Source organism: Somniosus microcephalus, chromosome 20, assembly GCF_052327205.1.
Source record: "Somniosus microcephalus isolate GS21.2 chromosome 20, FLI_Smic_1.0, whole genome shotgun sequence".
In the NCBI taxonomy this organism is placed as follows: Eukaryota; Metazoa; Chordata; class Chondrichthyes; order Squaliformes; family Somniosidae; genus Somniosus; species Somniosus microcephalus.
Window position 1 is genome coordinate 20736014 of NC_141006.1, and position 20558 is coordinate 20756571.

At 49.5% G+C, this 20558-nt stretch overlaps 1 protein-coding gene across 2 annotated transcripts in view; it reads left to right on the forward strand.

Moving 5' to 3' along the window:
- Positions 1–20558, forward strand: part of LOC147103075 (mitogen-activated protein kinase kinase kinase 5) — a 201153-nt gene that overhangs the window by 132456 nt on the left and 48139 nt on the right. For both annotated transcript variants that reach the window (XM_085962370.1, XM_085962369.1), the window contains exons 16-22: positions 3887–4014; positions 5906–6042; positions 8612–8717; positions 8932–9089; positions 9853–10021; positions 17885–18050; positions 18164–18329. In XM_085962370.1, the coding sequence (XP_085818496.1) occupies positions 3887–4014; positions 5906–6042; positions 8612–8717; positions 8932–9089; positions 9853–10021; positions 17885–18050; positions 18164–18329 (1030 nt within the window). The remainder of the gene's footprint in view (positions 1–3886; positions 4015–5905; positions 6043–8611; positions 8718–8931; positions 9090–9852; positions 10022–17884; positions 18051–18163; positions 18330–20558) is intronic.

The following is a 20558-nucleotide window of genomic DNA, read 5'->3' on the forward strand; positions in this document are numbered from 1 at the left end:
CGGGATTGGGGGTAATATACTGGCATGGGTGGAAGATTGGCTATCTAACAGAAAACAAAGAGTTGGGATAAATGGTTCATTCTCGGGCTGGCAATCAGTAACTAGTGGTGTTCCGCAGGGGTCAGTGCTGGGACCCCAACACTTTACAATCTATATTAACGATTTGGAGGAAGGGACCGAGTGCAACATATCCAAGTTTGCCGACGATACAAAGATGGGAGGGAAAGCAATGAGTGAGGAGGACATAAAATCCTGCAAAAGGACATAGACAGGCTAAGTGAGTGGGCAGAGATTTGGCAGATGCAATATAATGTTGGAAAGTGTGAGGTTATGCACTTTGACAGAAAAAATCAAAGAGCAAGTTATTATCTAAATGGAGAGAAACTGCAAAGTGCTACAGTACAAAGGGATCTGGGGGTCCTGGTGCATGAAACACAAAAAGTTAGTATGCAGGTGCAGCAGGTGATCAGGAAGGCCAATGGAATCTTGGTTTTTATTGCAAGGGGGATGGAGTATAAAAACAGGGAAGTCTTGCTGCAGTTATACAGGGTATTGGTGAGGCCACACCTGGAATACTGCGTGCAGTTTTGGTTTCCATATTTAAGAAAAGATATACTTGCTCTCGAGGCGGTTCAGAGAAGGTTCACTCGGTTGATTCCGGAGATGAGGGGGTTGACGTACGAGGAAAGGTTGAAAGGTTGAGTAGGTTGGGACTATACTCATTGGAGTTCAGAAGAATGAGAGGCGATCTTATCGAAACATATAAGATTGTGAGGGGGCTTGATCGGGTGGATGCGGGGAGGATGTTTCCACTGATGGGTGAGACTAGAACTAAGGGGCATAGTCTAAGAATAAGGGGCTGCCCTTTCAAAACTGAGATGAGAAGAAACTTCTTCACTCAGAGGGTAGTAAATCTATGGAATTTGCTACCCCAGAGAGCTGTGGAAGCTGCAACATTAAATAAATTAAAACGGAGATTGACAGTTTCCGAGCAGATAAGGGAATTAGGGGTTACGGGGAGAAGGCAGGGAAGTGGACGTGAGTCTAGATTCGGATCAGCCACGATCCTATTGAATGGCGGAGCAGGCCCGAGGGGCCGTATGGCCTACTCCTGCTCCTATTTCTTATGTTCTTATGTTAACTCCCTACCTAACAGTACTGTGGGAGTACCTTCACCACACGGACTGCAGCGGTTCAAGAAGGCGGTTCACCACCACCTTCTCGAGGGCAATTAGGGATGGGCAATAATTGCTGGCCTTGCCAGCGACGCCCACATCCCGTGAATGAATAAATAAACTTTTTAAAAATTGCAGGAGCGATGGTGTGGTCAGCTGTGTCAAAGGCTGCAGACAGGTCAAGAAGGATGAGGAGGGATAGCTTACCATGGTCACAGTCACATAGGATGTAATTTGTGACTTTGATAAGGGCCGTTTCAGTGCTGTGGTGGGGAGGAAACGAGATTGAAGGGGTTCAAACATGGAGTTCTGGGAAAGATCGGCACGGATTTGTGAGGCAACAACACATTGAAGGTCCTTGGAGAGGAAAGGGAGTTTGTAGAGGGGGGCGGGAGTTTGCAAGGACAGAGGGGTCAAGGGTAGGTTTTTTGAGGAGGAGGGTGGTGACAGCATATTTGAAGGTGAGGGTGACCGTACCGGAGGAGAGAGAACCGTTAACATCAGGTAACATGGGGGCCAGGAAGGGAAGTTGGATGGTCAGCAGTTTAGAGGGAATAGGGTTGAGGGAGCAGCAAATGGGTCTCATGGACAAGATGAGCTTGGAGAGGGCATATGGGGAGATCGGAGGGAAATTAGAGAAAGATGCGAGTTCAGAGGTAGAGCTGGGAGGAACCTTAGGTGAAGTTTGGCCCGGTGGACTAGGGGAAAGGCAGGGAGTGGCAGAGGCAGCTGAACTGGTGGTTTCAATCTTAGTGACAAAGAAGTCCATGAACTCCTCGCACTTGTTGTTGGAGGTGAGGCTGGAAGGGGCAGGGGAGAGGGGTTTAAGAAGATGGTTTGTAGTGGAGAAGAGAAGCCAAGGGTTCTCTTTGCATTCCAAGGTGATCCTGGAATCATGAGCAGTTTTGTCAGAGAGAGCAGGGCCCAATAGTGCTTTATGTGCACTTAATAACACCAGACTGCAACCGATTTAATTCTGAAATTGGTGTTTTTACTAGAATAAAGGTGCTATTAATGAGCACTGCTCATACAATAATATTTTCAAGTGAACGAGTTTCATTAACGGATTTATGCAAATTGCCTTTTTTAACGTAACGTAAATTGGAGAAACAGTCCACTTTGTTGTTTTTTTAAAATTTGTTCATGGGATCTGGGTGTCGCTGGCAAGACCGGCATTTATTGCCCATCCCTAGTTGCCCTTGGTGGTGATGAGCCGCCTTCTTGGACCGCTGCAGTCCGTGTGGTGAAGGTACTCCCACAGTGCTGTTAGGGAGGGAGTTCCAGGATTTTGACCCAGCAACGATGAAGGAACGGCGATATACTTCTAAGTCAGGATGGGGTGTGACCTGGAGGGGAACTTGGAGATGCTGGTGTTCCCATGCACCTGCTGCCCTTGTCCTTCTAGGTGGAAGAGGTCGCAGGTTTGGGAGGTGCTGCTGAAGAAGACTTGGCGAGTTGCTGCAGTGCATCTTGTCGATGGTCCACACTGCAGCCACGGTGCGCCGGTGGTGGAAGGGGTGTATATTTAGGCTGTGTCAAATAAAAGCTTTTGTCTGTATGATTGAGTTGTGAGGGAATAATAGATAATGTAGATTATACACCCTGCTAGCAGACCTCCCTTGGCATTGCTCATGGTGTAGCCAAGGCTTTATAAGAACTGGAAGCGTTGTGTTATGGGGAACACCGAATTCTCAGCCTTGGGAGCTGGAGGCCATTTGGTTGAAGCATTGTCCCTCAGGTGGGTGGGAGATGGGAAAACTAGAGGTCACATGGGAAGAAGCAACCAGACACAGATAAGTATAAGCAGCAGACTTGGGGAGGAGTTTTAAAATAAGTGACTGAGAGCGTGACAAAGAGGCGTAACATGCAGACATGGTGGAAGTGCCACGACAGAAAGACCATGAGGCAGGAAGTGTGAAACGTACAGGAAATGCATGCTGCCCGCAAAGCTTTTAATATAGAGGTACAGATGGATATAGTGTACAGATGATGGGGTCAAGAATCCTCGGGCATTCCACTGATGTCCCGCTGACACTCTGTTTGGGAGACCGGCGGAAAGGCTTAGAAAACAACAGTGACCCATTGGGGCCCGGTCTCCGGGATTAATTGATTTGCCTCTGGAGGGACGGAACCTCCCCCCCCCGCCTTCCTGTGGTCCTAACCAAGCAAATGTTGTCCGGGGCCAGGCACTCGTTACTCCAGAGGTTCTCACCCTAGTGGATCGGTCGGGACCCGGTATATCTCTGGATGCCGGTACGCCGAGCGAGGTGAGGTACACTGTCTGCCTCGTGGTAGGTGTGGGTCCCACCAGTGGGGAGGTGGCCTGGACCCCCTTCCCCGACAGAAAAGAAAGAAAATTCCAGATCAGCCCCCTTAAGGGGCTGAGGTGAACGTGGCAGCTCCACATTGCCCCCGGCTCCCCAGTAATGGGTGGGTGCCAGAGTGTCTGGCCATATGTAGCAGGCGGCCATCAGAGATGGTCCTGTAGTGACACTTGCAACCGCCCGCCCACTGCCCTCCCAATGACCCTGCACCTTACATCCTATATAGTGTACAGAATGTTTAGAATGCTATGGCTATAACAGGTCATTGGGAGGGGTTACCAAGTGGAAGACACCTTGAGCTGCATACTGCCGCTTCCATTCTTGGTTCCCTTTTGCCAATCCCTCTTACTCCGTTTCCCATGAAATCTTCTTCTGCCCCCTGGACAGGTACTCACAGCCTCTTCATGAAGAAATCGCTCTCCACAAGCGCTTGAAACACCGGAATATTGTCCAGTACATGGGATCAGTTAGTCAGGACGGATACATCAAAATCTTCATGGAGGAGGTCCCAGGAGGTCAGCCTCTTTTTTCCAAAAGAAACATTTTGGGATACAGTATTTGAGGAATTTGAGATAACGTGTGGTGAGTGTAGCGTGCTCGGGGGGAACAGGTGACTTTGGGCCTGTGGTTCCCAAAACTCTCCACCACTGGGGTTTCTTCGTGTTATGTCTGGGTCTGTTGTAGACTAATGGATAGAGATTGAGCGCTAGGATAAGTCAACAACTCCACGATCATTGTATCGTGTGGCTACCAGGAGGTAGAAGGCGATCTAGATGGACCTTGGCCTTTTTTCATCCAACAATTCCAATGTTCCTTAAAGTGTGGGTGTCTTCCTAACCATGGTGCTTTGCTGGTTAGCATCTTGTAACACCATTTTGACGAAGCAGTTGTATTTCTGTAACACAAATAAATCAGAAGTCAATGGGGGCTAAATTCGGTTGATTTGCACCTCCCAGTAGAGCTTCCCAGTAGAGCTTTGGTATAACCAAGCACTGTTCCCCAGTAGAGTTATGGCCAGTCCCAGCACTGTTCCCCAGTAGAGTTATGGCCAGTCCCAGCACTGTTCCCCAGTAGAGTTATGGCCAGTCCCAGCACTGTTTCCCAGTAGAGTTATGGCCAGTCCCAGCACTGTTCCCCAGTAGAGTTATGGCCAGTCCCAGCACTGTTTCCCAGTAGAGTTATGGCCAGTCCCAGCACTGTTCCCCAGTAGAGTTATGGCCGGTCCCGGCACTGTTTCCCAGTAGCATTTTGGCCAGTCCCAGCACTGTTTCCCAGTAGAGTTATGGCCGGTCCCGGCACTGTTTCCCAGTAGGGAGCCTCTAAGAGGGCGCTAACGGGTCGCAAATCAACTAGCGCCTGGGCACGGCGCAGCTAACGCCTCCCGCAAAATTCAGCAGGAGGTTAGCGGCGGGGCTAACTGTTAGCGCTGAGCGGAGCTGCGCCACCGGTGATGATGTCATTGCCGTGCGCAGCGCCTCGCTCACGCCCCGGCTGTAATATTGAGTGGCACCCCCCGACTGACCACCAGACGCTATGTCCGCCGGGGTCAAGGAGGCCCTACCTGCGGCCAGGGCGGCGCTAGTTAAAGGGGAGGTGGCGGGCGGCCATTTTTGTCGCTGACCGCCTGCCAGCACCTGCCCCCGTTGCTGTCCCTGGCCCCTGTGAAGCCCCCCCATGGGGTGACGGCTGCTCTCCGTGAGCCCGGCATTCCTCTTGAGTGCTGGGCTCGTTTGCCGGCACTCCCGATCCCTGGTGGCCCAGCTGGGCACCGGGACACGCTGCGCCAGGCCCCTCTCCTTTAATAAGGGGAGGAAGGCCTGTAGTATCGCGGCGCGACGTGCGGCAGCGATATTGCCTCGCAGCGCCCCCTCCTCTCTCTCGGAGCGCTACCTGGGAAGATCGGCTGCAGGGGCGCTAACTTTTTTGGGGAGCTAAAATAACCCCAATTTTTACCCCAATGCCTTTGTTCCTCCACAGCAATCTGAGTGTTTAATCTGAGCACTGAGGACTGCACCAACACTTTGATCGTCGTATTCATTATTAGAGCCTGAGAGCACTTGTTAACACAGAGTAATCTGCATGTGTGCGTGTGTGCGTGCGTGTGTGTGCGTGCGTGCGTGTGTGTGTGTGTGTGTGCGTGCGTGCGTGTGTGTGTGTGTGTGTGTGTGTGTGTGTGTGCGCGTGTGTGTGTGTGTGCGTAAGTAATTTTCCGTGTGTGTGTGCGATTGTATACACACACCTGTGATCTTCCCAGAGATCCCTGGCTATATCTGTGTACTGTCCATTTTTCCTTTGCTCTGCATTCTGCGCACTCTCTGGGCCAATTCTGTTGTCCGTAGTCTGTTGTCTTTCTCTTCAGTTAATGGTGATGATAAAACGGTAGACCGTGTGTCACTTTGTAACCAGGAAGCCTCTCTGCGTTGCTGCGCTCCAAGTGGGGCCCACTCAAGGACAACGAAGCCACGATCATTTTCTACACGAGGCAGATCCTGGAGGGCCTGAAATACCTACACGAGAATCAGATAGTGCACAGAGACATTAAGGTAAGGAGAAGAATGTGGTGTGAGAGAGGCTGTACGTTAGTCAACCCAACCGTCAGTCAGTTACTGTTTGGTTGAGTTGGCATTGGTCTTGCTGCTGCAGAAAGGGGTCTAAGTACAGGCCCAATACAATAGGCACTGACTGAGGAGCGAGAGAGTTCAAATACTGACTCCGGGGGGGGTGAGAGTTCAGAGATTGACCCCGGGGGAGGGGGGGTGAGAGTTCAGAGACTGACCCCGGGAGTGTGAGAGTTCAGAGACTGACCCCGGGGGGGGGGGTGAGCGTTCAGAGACTGACCCCGGGGTGTGTGAGAGTTCAGAGACTGACCCCGGGGAGTGTGAGAGTTCAAAGGCTGACCCCGGGGAGTGTGAGAGTTCAGAGACTGACCCCGGGAAGGGTGAGAGTTCAGAGACTGACCCCGGGGTGTGTGAGAGTTCAGAGACTGACCCCGGGTGGGGTGAGAGTTCAGAGACTGACCCCGGGGGGGGTGAGAGATCAGAGACTGACCCCGGGAGGGGTGAGAGTTCAGAGACTGACCCCGGGGAGTGTGAGAGTTCAGAGACTGACCCCGGGGAGTGTGAGAGTTCAGAGACTGACCCCGGGGAGTGTGAGAGTTCAGAGACTGACCCCGGGGTGTGTGAGAGTTCAGAGACTGACCCCGGGAAGGGTGAGAGTTCAGAGACTGACCCCGGGAGGGGTGAGAGTTCAGAGACTGACCCCGGGAGGGGTGAGAGTTCAGAGACTGACCCCGGGAAGTGTGAGAGTTCAGAGACTGACCGCGGGGAGTGTGAGAGTTCAGAGACTGACCCCGGGGTGTGTGAGAGTTCAGAGACTGACCCTGGGAAGGGTGAGAGTTCAGAGACTGACCCCGGGAGGGGTGAGAGTTCAGAGACTGACCCCGGGAGGGGTGAGAGTTCAGAGACTGACCCCGGGGAGTGTGAGAGTTCAGAGACTGACCCCGGGGAGTGTGAGAGTTCAGAGACTGACCCCGGGGAGTGTGAGAGTTCAGAGACTGACCCCGGGGTGGGTGAGAGTTCAGAGACTGACCCCGGGGAGTGTGAGAGTTCAGAGACTGACCCCGGGGGTTGTGAGAGTTCAGAGACTGACCCCAGGGGGGGTGAGAGTTCAGAGATTGACCCCAGGGAGTGTGAGAGTTCAGAGACTGACCCCGGGGAGTGTGAGAGTTCAGATCCCCTCTTCCCCACCCTCGGTCTCCCCTCTCTCCGCCCTCGGTCTCCCCTCTCTCCGCCCTCGGTCTCCCCTCTCTCCACCCTTGGTCTCCCCTTGGTCTCCGCCCTCGGTCTCCCCTCTCCCTGCCCTCGGTCTCCCCTCTTCCCGCCCTCGGTCCCCGCTCTCGGTCTCCCCTCTCCCCGCCCTCGGTCTCCCCTCTCTCCCTCCCTCGGTGGCCCCTCCATCCTCAGTTTCCCCGCTCCTCCTACTCACGGGGGGGGGCCTCCCGTTTCTCGGAACTTGTCGCACAATGGCTGCTGGTGCGAAACCACGAATAAAAATAGTTAACTACCGCGGACCCAACCGTTATACGGGAAATGCAACAACATTTGCAGAAGTCCCGCGAACAAATGTCACGTGATCGGGTATCATAGGGTCAGAATGTCACGTGATCATGCCTCCAGAGTTGGCCACCCTGGTGCGGAGGGGGAAAACCTCCCGGCACTGAGAGGAAAACCATGGGTTGGATGGCCCACAACTTACTGGAAAAAACACAGAGTGTTGGATGATATCAAAGGTCACCTCAGTCAGACCCAGGGAAGTGTTAAAGAAATCATGGTCATTGCGAATAGCAAAGGCTTGACTGGACCCTTGAAGCTGCTCCATCCTATTTCCTGTTCATCTGCTCTGCCCTCCTCTCCCTCTCTCAGAACCACGACTGGCCCCCCACCCGCCTTCTTTTCACCATCCACCCCACCAGCCTCTGCATTCACGCCATCATCTTCCGCCTTACCCACCATGGGCAGCGCGATCCCACCACTGATTAACACCTTCAGCTCTCTGATTTCTGGGGAGATGGTTCCCTGTGTGAGCCGCTGATTCACTCCTTCACCAACCTCCAGTTCCAGCTGCCTTTGCCCTGAACCCGTCCTGTGCAGCTGCAGGAGATGCAACACCTGCCCTTTCACCTCCTCACACACCACTGCCCAGGGCCCCCAAACACTCCTTCCGTGTGAGACACCAATTTACAGGTACATTCTGCAAAGTAAACTGGACCTGATGCTCAGAGTGCTGTACGCTCTACGGTGGGGAGACCAAATGCTGATCGGGTGATTCGCGTTGCCATGCACATCAGCATTTGGTTACCTGTTGGTGATTGATCTCCGCAGCTTATCAGTAAATGGGCTGCAGTGAGGATGGGGAGGTTTACGATGAGGGGGGAGGGGAGAAGTTGCCAGTGATGTGAGGAATGTTTGATAAGATGGCACTTGCGGTGTTCAGTGCCTCGTTCTCACTTCTGTTGTCATTAACAGCAGTGCGGGAAAGCATTTTAATTTAATAATAATTGGACTAGAGTTTTGCATTTGTTTTTTATTGAAATCATGTTGTCTATCTTCAAAGGGAGATAACGTATTGATAAACACATACAGTGGAGTGCTGAAAATCTCGGACTTCGGGACATCAAAGAGGCTTGCAGGCATCAATCCTTGTACAGAAACGTTCACAGGTGTGCGACTGGGAGGCGAGGTAGAGGACAGAGAGTGGCTATCGGTCTCTGTGTCGGTGGGATTGGAGTCGGTGGGATTTGTTTCGATGTGTTTGGTGTGGGTGGGGTCGGTGTGGGTGGGGTGGGTGTCGTTGTGTTTGGTGTGGGTGGGGGTGTGGGTGGGGTGGGTGTGGTGTCGGTCTCTGTCAGTTTTTCTGTGTTCTTCCTACCCCAGGAACTCTTCAGTACATGGCTCCTGAAATCATTGACAAGGGACCAAGAGGTTACGGGAAGCCTGCAGATATCTGGTCGCTGGCCTGTACCGTCATTGAAATGGCCACCGGAAAACCACCCTTCTTCGAACTGGGAGAGCCCCAGGCCGCTATGTTTAAGGTAAGAGAACTGACAGCGTGATTGTTTTTGGTCACCCTAGGGCTGAGTGTCTCGCCCCGAGGCGAACAAAGGGGCAAGGCTTGGACCCCTGGGGAAATACCAACAAGGGCCTCACTCTCCGTGACACCAGCTGTGTGACGTGTGCATCTCCTGAGGACAGAATCGGCCCTGGCTCTGACATCCCCCATGGATGAATATCCCAGTAATGCTTACTATCTAAGCATGCACAGGAAAAATGGCCACTAGAATCGGGTGCCTATGGGCCTGTACCCCAGTTGGTGTCAACTGTTTCGGGAGGGAATGGGGAGGAGTTGATATCTTCAATGGCAAATTACACCCAGGACAATTATCTTTTTAATCCAGTTTAAAATACATTACTGGTGTTAGCGACTAAACGTAATGCTGGTTTTCAGACAATATTTCTCGCCTGGTGCGTTCATGGATCCAGTATCCGGATGAATTACAGAGCAGCAAAGTGAGGAGAGTGTCTCACCCCCAGCGTACTCGTGCAAGGACAGAGGTGTGACCCTGTGTGTGCACCCTCACGTGGCACTGGAGGGTGAAAGTAACTTGGTGGGACAGGTGTGCACAGAAGTGTCCTGTCTACCATTCACAGCATAATAATTGTGAAGCTATGGCGTCAAATATAGTGGCTTAATGGTGCAAATTGATCTTGTAATGGTTTGAGCCTGTTTCACATCTCCGTTTGCACCTCGTGAGCGGCTTCCTTCTTTGGTTTGATTCCCTGTTTGTTTGACTACAGGTGGGAATGTTTAAAATCCACCCGGAGATCCCAGAGTCCATGTCCCTCGAGGCGAAGGCCTTCCTCCTGTGTGGCTTTGAGCCGGATCCTGACAAACGGGCCACGGCTGGGGAGCTCCTCAAAGACACGTTTCTGAGCCGGAGGAAAACAAAGCCCACCCCAAAGCCAGGTACAGGAATGACTGGGAACGGGAACGGGGCTGAGCGCCATCATGGAAATGGAGCTGAATGAGATGGATGGGAACAGGTTGCAGTAGGAATAGGACCGAGTGGGAACAGGAAACAAGAGCAACTACATTAATTAATTAAGGTCCATAATTAAGGACGGGGTAACTGAACACCTTGAAAATTTTCAGCTGATCAGAGAGAGCCAGCATGGATTTGTAAAGGGTAGGGCATGTCTGACGAACCTGATTGAATTTTTTGAAAAGGTGGCTAAAGGAGTGGACAGGGGAATGTCTATGGATGTTACTTGTATGGACTTAAAGAAGGGATTTGATAACGTCCCACATAAGAGACTGTTAACTAAGGTTAAAGCCCATGGAATTGAAAGCAAATTAATGACCTGGTTAGGAAATTGGCTGAGTGACAGGAGACAGAGAGTAGGGATAATGGGCAGGTACTCAAATTGTCAGGATGTGACTAGTGGTGTCCCGCAGGGATCTGTGTTGGGGCCTCAACTATTCATTGTATTTATTAACGACTACCGACCATAGAGCACATATACCAGAAACGCTGTTTACGGAGGTCACGGACCATCATCAAAGACCCTACCCACCCCAGCCACAGTCTGTTCGCCCTCCTGCCATCTGGGAGACGCTACAGATGCATTCGCACCCGTACGACCAGATTTAGGAACAGCTTCTTTCCCAGGGCTGTCATCCTACTGAACTCCACAAATAAACTCTAAAGCCTGCACATCTGCCAATGCACTTTATTATGTTTATGTTTATGTTAAAGTATTACAAGCCAAATGTATGTTGAATGTTTAAATGTCTTAATCTAACTGTACACTCTCGGGAGCCGCAAGCCTACATTTCGTTGTACTGCACTTGTGCACTAACAATGACAATAAAAGTTGATTATGATTATTATTATTATTATAGATGATAGAATAGAAAGCCACATATCCAAGTTTGCCGATGATACAAAGATAGGCGGCATTGTAAGCAGTGTAGATGAAAGCATAACATTACAAAGAGATATTAATAGATTAAGTGAATGGGCAAAACTGTGGCAAATGGATTTTAATGTAAGCAAAAGTGAGGTCATCCACTTTGGACCTAAAAAGGATCGAACAGGGTACTTTCTAAATGGTGAAAAGCTAAAAACAGTGGAGGTCCAAAGAGACTTGGGGGTCTAGGTACAGGAAACTCTCGTTCAAATGGCTCCTAAATATCCAGAATTCTCTATTAACCGGCAAAATTCTCACTCCAAAAACAACACCTCAATAACCGGCAATGTTGCCGAGTCCGAGTCTCCCGCGGTGGCCGAGTTAGTCAGTGGGGGTAGTTCTCCAAACTGCCACGACTCGGCTTCTTGGTGCTGTCAGAAGTCTGAACACCTCAATACCCCTGTAACAGGAGTCTGACTCTCCCGCGCTGCCGGTAGTCTCTTCTGATCCGTCATTTTACAGGGGTACTGTGTGTCTCCCACGCTGCTGGTAGTCAATGCATTGCATTACCCTCAACTGGCAGTACTGTGCTTAATCCAGCATCTTCCAGCATCCATTTAACACAACATTCTGTAGGTGAGTACCCAATTACTGTATACTGCACATTTCTTGATTTTTTAATTTTTCTTTGTTAAAAATAGCCTCGGTAGATAACCCTCTCCGTCATCCGGAATTTTTGATCAACCGGCAACACGCCGGTCCCGTCGGTGCCGGATACCAATGAGTTTCCTGTACATAGATCATTAAAATGTCATGAACAGGTACAGAAAATAATCAAAAAGGCTAATGGAATGCTGGGCTTTATATCTAGAGGACTAGAATACAAGGGGGTAGAAGTTATGCTGCGGCTATACAAAACCCCGGTTAGACCACATCTGGAGTACTGTGAGCAGTTCTGGGCACCACATCTTAGGAAGGATATAATGGTCTTGGCGGGAGTGCAGCGTAGGGTTACCAGAAAGATACCCAGGCTTCAAGGGTTAAATTACGAGGAGAGATTACACAAATTAGGGTTGTGATGTAAGAAAACTACTAGGCACTTGGTCTGAATATTAAACAAGGCTTTAATCAACTGTTTTTCAACATGGAGATCTAATCATAATCAACTTTAATGTCATTGTTAGTGCACAAGTGCAGTACAACGAAATGTAGGCTTGCGGCTCCCGAGAGAGTACATTTAGATTAAGACATTTAAACATTCAACATACATTTGGCTTGTAATACATTAACATAACCATAACCATAATAAAGTGCATTGGCAGATGTGCAGGATTTAGAGTTTATTTGTGGAGTTCAGTAGGATGACAGCCCTGGGAAAGAAGCTGTTCCTAAATCTGGTCGTATGGGTGCGAATGCATCTGTAGCGTCTCCCAGATGGCAGGAGGGCGAACAGACTGTGGCTGGGGTGGGTAGGGTCTTTGATGATGGTCCGTGACCTCCGTAAACAGCGTTTCTGGTATATGTGCTCTATGGTCGGTAGCCGGGTGCCGGTAATGCGTTGGGCAGTTTTGACTACCCGCTGCAGGGCTTTCCGGTCATAGTAGCTACAGCTGCCATACCATACTGTGATACAATTCATCAGGATGCTCTCTATTGTGCAGCGGTAAAAGTTAGAGAGGATCAGGGGTGACAGGTTACATCCCTTCAGCCTCCTTAGGAAATATAGGCGCTGCTGGGCCTTCTTCACCAGAGAGGAGGTATTGAGGGACCAGGAGAGGTCTTCCGTGATGTGGACTCTGAGGACACTAGTTGTGTCCTTCACTAGTTCCTGTTAAAGAATGTCCTGAGCAAGCTGGGCCTGTGCCCGAGTATTTATACTCTCCCTGGACAGCGCCACCAGCAGGCCACCCAGTATTATTTCATAAGTCATTTCCACATGAATGACAAGATTCACGTTGGGTTGTATTCTCTAGAATTTAGGCAGTTAAGGGGTAGATAGAGAGAAACCATTTCCACTGCTTGGTGAGCCTAGGACTAGGGGGCATAGTCTAAAAATCAGAACCAGACCTTTCAGGAGTGAAATTAGGAAACACTTCTACACACAAAGGGTGGTAGAAATTTGGAACTCTCTTCCACAAACAGCAATTGATGCTGGATCAATTGTTAATTTTAAATCTGAGATTGATAGATTATTGGTAACCAAAGGTATTAAGGGATACGGGGCAAAGGTGGGTATATGGAGTTAGGTCGCAGATCAGTCATGATCTCATTGAGTGGCAGAACAGGCTCGAGGGGCTAAATGGCCTCCTCCTGTTCCTGTGTTCTTACATTGGCTGGGTGGCACAGGAATTGGACTGAATGGGAAGTAAGGGAATGGGACCGAATTGGAATGGGAAGCAGGGGTAAAGAGCTGAACGGGATAGATGGGAATTGGATTGAATGGGAAAGGGAAGCCGGGTGAATGAAATGGAGGTGAATCGGACTGAATGAAAAGGGAACCACAGGTAATGCACTGAACAGGAATTGGAGGGGTGGAAATTGGACTGAATGGAAAAGAGGTGAAGCAGTGGGACTGAACCGGAATAGGAGGCAGGGACTGAAACTAAATGGGAATAAAATGGAGAGGAAACGTACTGCCTGGGAAGGAGGGGAATAGAACTGAATGGGGAACGGAAAAGGCATGACTGAGACTAGGTGCTAGATGTAGGGGAATGGAATTGAATGGGAATTGGATCAGAGGAATGGGACTGAATGGAAATAGAATGGAGGGGAAACAAACTGAATGTGATAAAAGTAAATGGGACTGAGCAGGAAAATGAAGCAGGTGAAGAGGACTAAATGGGATGCAGGAGAATGGAATGTACAGGAATAGGACTGCATGGGATGTTGGAGAAAGCAGCACAGGATAATAAGTATCCATTGATATGTTGGATTAAGCTGATTTTGGAGGTTACTGCACGATTACAGGAGATGGCTGGTATGGGTGAGGGAGCTTTCACTGTAAGTACGGCCCAGCTCCGCCCCCCTGTGTTTCTTATGGTTTATGGTTCTCTATCGCCCTCTACGTGTTCTGAAGATTCTCCGTATGTAATGAGGGCTGTAGAAATGTAAGTTATCTCATTTTGGGATATGCCTGTTCAGGCAGCAGTTGTACTCCTGGCATTTCATAACCGTGGCTAAATTCCAGTGTCACTCTGTGCCGGGAGCAGGGAGCAGGAAGTGTCTGGAGAGAGAAGCGTGTGCTGTGCTCCGCTGTCTGATTTTGTCTGATACGCCTGCACTGGTCCAGGTCTGTACCCTCCTCAGTAAACCAGGAATAAACTAATCTTGGCCAACACAGGGTTACAGAACAGGTCGTAGCTTCCAGTCGGCCATCAAGCCCGGATATGACATTCCCTGTTATCCATCCGACAGGACGCACTGTCCGTTGTTCCTGCTCACCTACATTAACGCAGTGCATCTGCTACAAGGTAGAAGCCCCAACACACGCTGGAGACCTATCAAATCAGGGCATCCGTGTAAGTGATTAAAGCTTGCACAAAACAGTAGAGGGAGAGTGTTCACTTACACGCACACAACCTGCACTGTAGCACTCTCCCCGCTGAGTCAGAAATTGTGGGTCCAAGCCCCACTCCAGGGACCTGAGCATATAATCCAGGCTGACACTCCAGTGCAGTGCTGAGGGAGTGCTGCACTGTCGGAGGTGCCGTCTTTCGGATGAGGCGTTAAACCGAGGCTCCGCCTGCTCTCACAGGTCCCATGGCACTATTCGAAGAAGAGCATAGGAGTTCTCCCTGGTGTACCTGGCCAATATTTATCTCTGAACCAACACCTAAAAACAGATTATCTGGTCATTTATCTCATTGCTGTTTGTGGGAGCTTGCTGTGTGCAAATTGGCTGCAGTGTTTCCTCATATTACAGCAGTGACTGCACTTCAAAAGTGCTTCATTGGCTGTGCAGTGCTTTGGGATGTCCTGAGGACGTGAAAGGTGCTACGTAAACGCAAGTCTTTTTTTTTCTCACTGATCTTCTTGGAGTTGCTCATAGCTGCAGTAACACCAAGCGCCTGTTGGTGGTGATGTTGAGCTAGCTGGATAACCAAAGGCAATCAGTCATAGCATAGCGCCGCCTGCAGGTACTCAGTGTCACTGCAGCATGGTAACACTCTCGCCCCTGAATCACAAAGATCATGGTTTCAATCCCCGCTTCAGAGAGTTGAGCACATAATCTAGGCTGACGCTTCAGTGCAGTACTGAGGGAGTGCTGCATTGTCGGAGGGAACGTTACTTAAAGTGTTGACGGTGGATAGGCAATGGCAAACATTTAAAGATCGCATGGATGAACTACAGAATTTGTTCATTCCTGTTTGGCATAAAAATAAAACAAAAACGGTGACTGAACCATGGCTAACAAGGGAAATTAGGGATAGCATAAGATCCAAGGAGAGTACATATAAGTTGGCCAGAAAAAGCAGCAAACCTGAGGATTGGGAGCAGTTTAGGATTCAACAAAGGAGGACAAGGGGATTAATTAAGAGGGGGAAAATAGAGTATGAGAGTAAGCTTGCAGAGAACATAAAAACTGACTGTAAAAGCTCCTATAGATATGTGAAGAGAAAACGATTGGTGAAGTCAAGCGTAGGTCCCTTGCAGTCAGAATCGGGGGAATTTATAATGGGGAACAAAAAGATGGCAGACCAATTAAATACATACTTTGGTTCTGTCTTCACAAAGGAGGACACAAATAACCTCCCAGAGATGTTGGGGAACATAGGGTCCAATGAGAGGGAGGAACTGAAAGAAATCAGCATTTGTAGGGAAATGGTGTTAGGGAAATTGACGGGATTGAAGGCCGATAAATCACCAGGGCCTGATAATCTACATCCTAGGGTACTTAAGGAAGTGGCCCTAGAAATAGTAGATGCATTGCTGGTCATCTTCCAAAATTCTATAGACTCTGGAATAGTTCCCATGGATTGGAGGGTAGCTAATGTAACACCACTATTTAAAAAAGGTGGTAGAGAGAAAACGGGGAATTATGACATCGGTAGTGGGGAAAATGCTAGAGTCCATTATAAAAGATGTAATAGCAGAGCACTTGGAAAAGAGTGTCAGAATTGGACAAAGTCAACATGGATTTACAAAAGGTAAATCATGCTTGACTAATCAACTGGAATATTTTGAGGATGTAACTGGTAAAATAGATAAGGGAGAACCAGTGGATGTTGTTTATTTGGACTTTCAGAAGGCTTTCGATAAGGTCCCGCATAAGAGATTAGCGTGCAAAGTTAAAGCACATGGGATTGGGGGCAAGGTATTGACTTGGATAGAGAACTGGTTGGCAGACAGGAAGCAAAGAGTTGGAATAAATGGGTCTTTCTCCGAGTGGCAGGCAGTGACTAGTGGGGTACCACAGGGATCGGTGCTAGGACCCCAGTTATTCACAATATATATATTAATGATCTAGACGAGGGAACTAGATGTAATATCTCCAAGTTTGCAGACGACACAAAGCTGGGTGGGCGAGTGTGCTGTGAGGAGGATGCAGAGAAACTCCAGTATGATTTGGACAGGTTGGGCTATTGGGCAGATGCATGGCAGATGCAGTATAATGTGGATAAATGCGAGGTTATCCACTTTGGTGGCAAAAACAGGAAGGCAGCTTATTATCTGAATGGCAATAGATTGGGAAAAGGGGAAGTGCAACGAGACCTGGGTGTTCTTGTGCACCAGTCGCTGAAGGTAAGCACGCAGGTGCAGCAGGCAGTTAAGAAGGCAAATGGTATGTTGGCCTTCATAGCGAGAGGATTCGAGTACAGGAGCAAGGATGTCTTGCTGCAGTTGTACAGGGCCTTGGTGAGACCACACCTTGAGTATTGTGTGCAGTTTTGGTCGCCTTATCTGAGGAAGGATGTTCTTGCCATGGAGGGAGTGCAGCGAAGATTCACCAGACTGATACCTGGGATGGCAGGAATGACGTATGAAGAGAGATTGGGTCGATTAGGCTTATATTCGCTAGAGTTTAGAAGAATGAGAGGGGATCTCATTGAAACTTATAAAATTCTAACAGGACTAGACAGACTAGATGCAGGAAGGATGTTCCCGATGGCGGGGAGTCCAGAACCAGGGGTCACAGTCTAAGGATAAGGGGTAAGCCATTTAGGACTGAGATGAGGAGGAATTTCTTCACCCAGAGAGTGGTGAACCTGTGGAATTCTCTACCACAGAAGGCAGTTGAGGCCAATTCATTAAATATATTCAAGAAGGAGTTAGATATATTTCTTAAGGCTAAAGGGATCAAGGGATATGGGGAGAAAGCAGGGATAGGGTACTGAATTTGGATGATCAGCCATGATCTCATTAAATGGCGGAACAGGCTCGAGGGGCCGAATGGCCTACTCCTGCTCCTATCTTCTATGTTTATATGGGCCACTTTCAGATAAGATGTTAAACTAAGACCCCCATCTCCCAGTTCAGGTGTATGTAAAAGATCCCGTGCCACTATTTGAAGACAAGCAGGCTCATTCTCCCAGTATTCTAGCCAATGTTTGTTCCTTGACTAACAGCACTAGAATGTTTATCTGGTCATTATCTCATTGCTGTTTGTGGGACCTTGGTGTGCGCAAACTGGCTGCTGTGTTTGCCTACATTACAACAGTGGCTACGCTTCAAAAGTAATTCATTGGCTCTGAAGTGTTTGGGGATGGCTTGAGATGAAAGGTGCGATATAAATGCAAGTCCTCCCTCTCTCTCAACTCATTAGAGCACCCTACATCCTGTCTCCAGCCAATCTCCAGACATCTTGGAACCTCAGCCAACTCCTGACGTGTTTTCTGTGACTGTGCAACCTTTAATCTCCTTAACCCCATTGCTTGAATACGCTCTTCCTTGATTTGATTAGGATCTCTTCTTTATCAAGGTGAATTTTATCACAGTCTGTCGGTCCCTGTGTCTGGGCACCTGAAGGACGGGAGTGAGAGCCGGCATCCCTTGGACTTCCAACACGACGTTCCCTTCCTGTCTCGAAGCTGCTCGATCCCAAGCCAATGCGGCAAGAGCGGCTCCCCAAAACAGGAGTTTCTGAGGTAACCTCTCACCTTTAGTGCTTATCGTACCACTACTTTACACGGTGAGAAGCGGGGTGACTCTGCATTTCCCGGGATTGTTTTAATCGGTATTCCCGTCTTCCTTCTCCCAGCGTGCTTGAGGAACAGGTGGATGACTTCAGCATCCCATCCTCACCGGAAGAAAATGCCGGACTGTTCCTGTTAAAGAAGGACAGCGAGCGTAGAGCTGCACTGTTCAAGATACTGACGGAGGACTGCAAAACTGTGGTCCAGAACATTCTAGAAGCCCAGGCGCAGGTACGCAAAATATCACTCCTGAGGTAAATAACTGATGGATTATACACTTAGTGAGAGTGAGCGACAGCATTCACCTAAACTGGACTGCTCCGGGGTGATCTGATGAAAGGCCATCGACCTGAGGCGCTAACTCTGCTTCTTTCACCACACCTGCTGCCTGACCTGCTGCGTGTTTTCCAGAACTTTCTGTTTTTATTTCAGATTTCTAGCATCCGCAGTATTGTGTTTTTGTTTTGATCTGGGAAGCCCATGTGCTCGGTTTATATCTCCCCGCTGCGTGGACAGTAAGCTTTGCTCCTCACCAGGCCGAGGCCCATTCCATTGAGCTTCTTTTCATTTTTGTGTTGTTTTACTACTTGCCGAGTTTTTATGTCATCGCAGTGAGAGGTGTCAGTGTTGCAGAAGGGAACACTTTCCACGTTTTGCACCCAGTGTCAGCAGTGATAGGTCCAACTCCAAGAATAATGAGCACCACATGCAGCGTTAAGCCCCCCCACCCCTCCCCACCTCACCCCACCCCACCCCACCCCACCCCTCCCCATCAGGCAGTCAATTCAGAACATGATTGGCGCCTTGCCACAGGACTCAATTGCCACCCCTTCCATCCTGCTACAGTATGTATGATCCACAAGCTTACATTTATAGTCCCCCAAATGCTGGGACATTTGTTGCTTTCAAGACTGAGATTGCTAGATTTTTTTTAAGGTAAGGGCATCAAGTGACGTGGAGCAAAGGCAGGTGAATGGCTTTGAGGTACAGATCAGCCCTGATCTAGTTGAATGGTGGAGCAGGCTCGAGGGGCTGAATGGCCTCCTCCTGTTTCTATGTTCCAGTAGCACCTCCTTCCCCTGTGATCTCTACCACCAAGAAGGACAAGAACAGCAATGGTCACCTCCAAGTTACATACCGCCCTGACTTGGACTATCTCTCGCTGCTTCTTCATCATCACTGGGTCAAACGTTCTACACTATCATCACAAGAACTGCGACAGTTGAAAGAAAAAGGCCCACCACCAGCTTCGAGCGTGAGCAATAAATCCGGCCATGCCAAGCGGCACCCACACCCCGTGAATAGATAAAGTGCAGTCGCAGGTCAGTCTAGCATGTGCTAGATGCAGAGTTGAGTATTCCTGGATCCCCAATATATCTCAAGCCCAACTCAAGATGAAGACCCCGTACTGTATGTGTGTACACTTCCATATCCCACAGCAGACGTCCTTATGGCCTCTGAGTGAGACTGATGCGGATTTATGGGCAGCTTTGCACTGTGGGCCGATGTTAGATTGAGGCCGGCAAAACTCATTTAGCGTAGGATCCTTGCAGAGGGGATATTTTCATCCCTCGCTATTCTAACCCAGTGCACGATACGGTGCTCTGAGGGACCCCTGGAGGTAACTTGGTAAATGTTGCCCCCGGCCTGTGTTGAATTTGTTGATTTCAGGGACGTCCTGGTGTTCATGGCTCGGTTTTTAAAAAATTTTTTATTCGTTCCTGGGACCTGGGCGTCGCTGGCAAGGCCAGCATTTATTGCCCATCCCTAGTTGTCCTCGAGAAGGTGGTGGCGAGCCGCCTTCTTGAACCGCTGCAGTCCGTGTGGTGAAGGTACTCCCACAGTGCTGTTAGGGAGGGAGTTCCAGGATTTTGACCCAGCGACGATGAAGAAACGGCGCTATCTTTCTAAGTCAGGATGGTGTGTGACTTGGAGGGGAACTTGGAGGTGGTGGTGTTCCCATGCGCCTGCTGCCCTTGTCCTTCTAGGTGGAAGAGGTCGTGGGTTTGGGAGGTGCTGCCGATGGTTACAAGGTTACATGTCGCCTTTTTAGCTGTTCTGTCAATGAGGAGCCACTCGCACTTGTTAGTTATTTCACTCAGTCACTTCCCTCTCACTTTCCTTTCTTATTCTCCTCAAACTCTACATGATGCATAAGGCATCGTGACTGTATGGGACAGGCTAGCTGGTCCAGCTGGTCTTTTCCTGTCTGGCGTTTTCCATGTGTTTGGATCCGGAGGGTTTAAACCCCGTGTTTGGTTGGCGTTGTGATGCTGCCAGGCAGACATTCAAACAAACCCGATCTCCGTACCGTACGTCAGCGCACCAACACCGTGTGCCACGCGAGGGGCAGGGCATCACGTCAGTTTCCCCTCATTATTCTCCAGTCTTGTCCGTCTTTCAGATGAGACGTTGAACCGAGGCCCTGTCTGCTCCCTCAGGTGGGTGTAAAAGATCCCA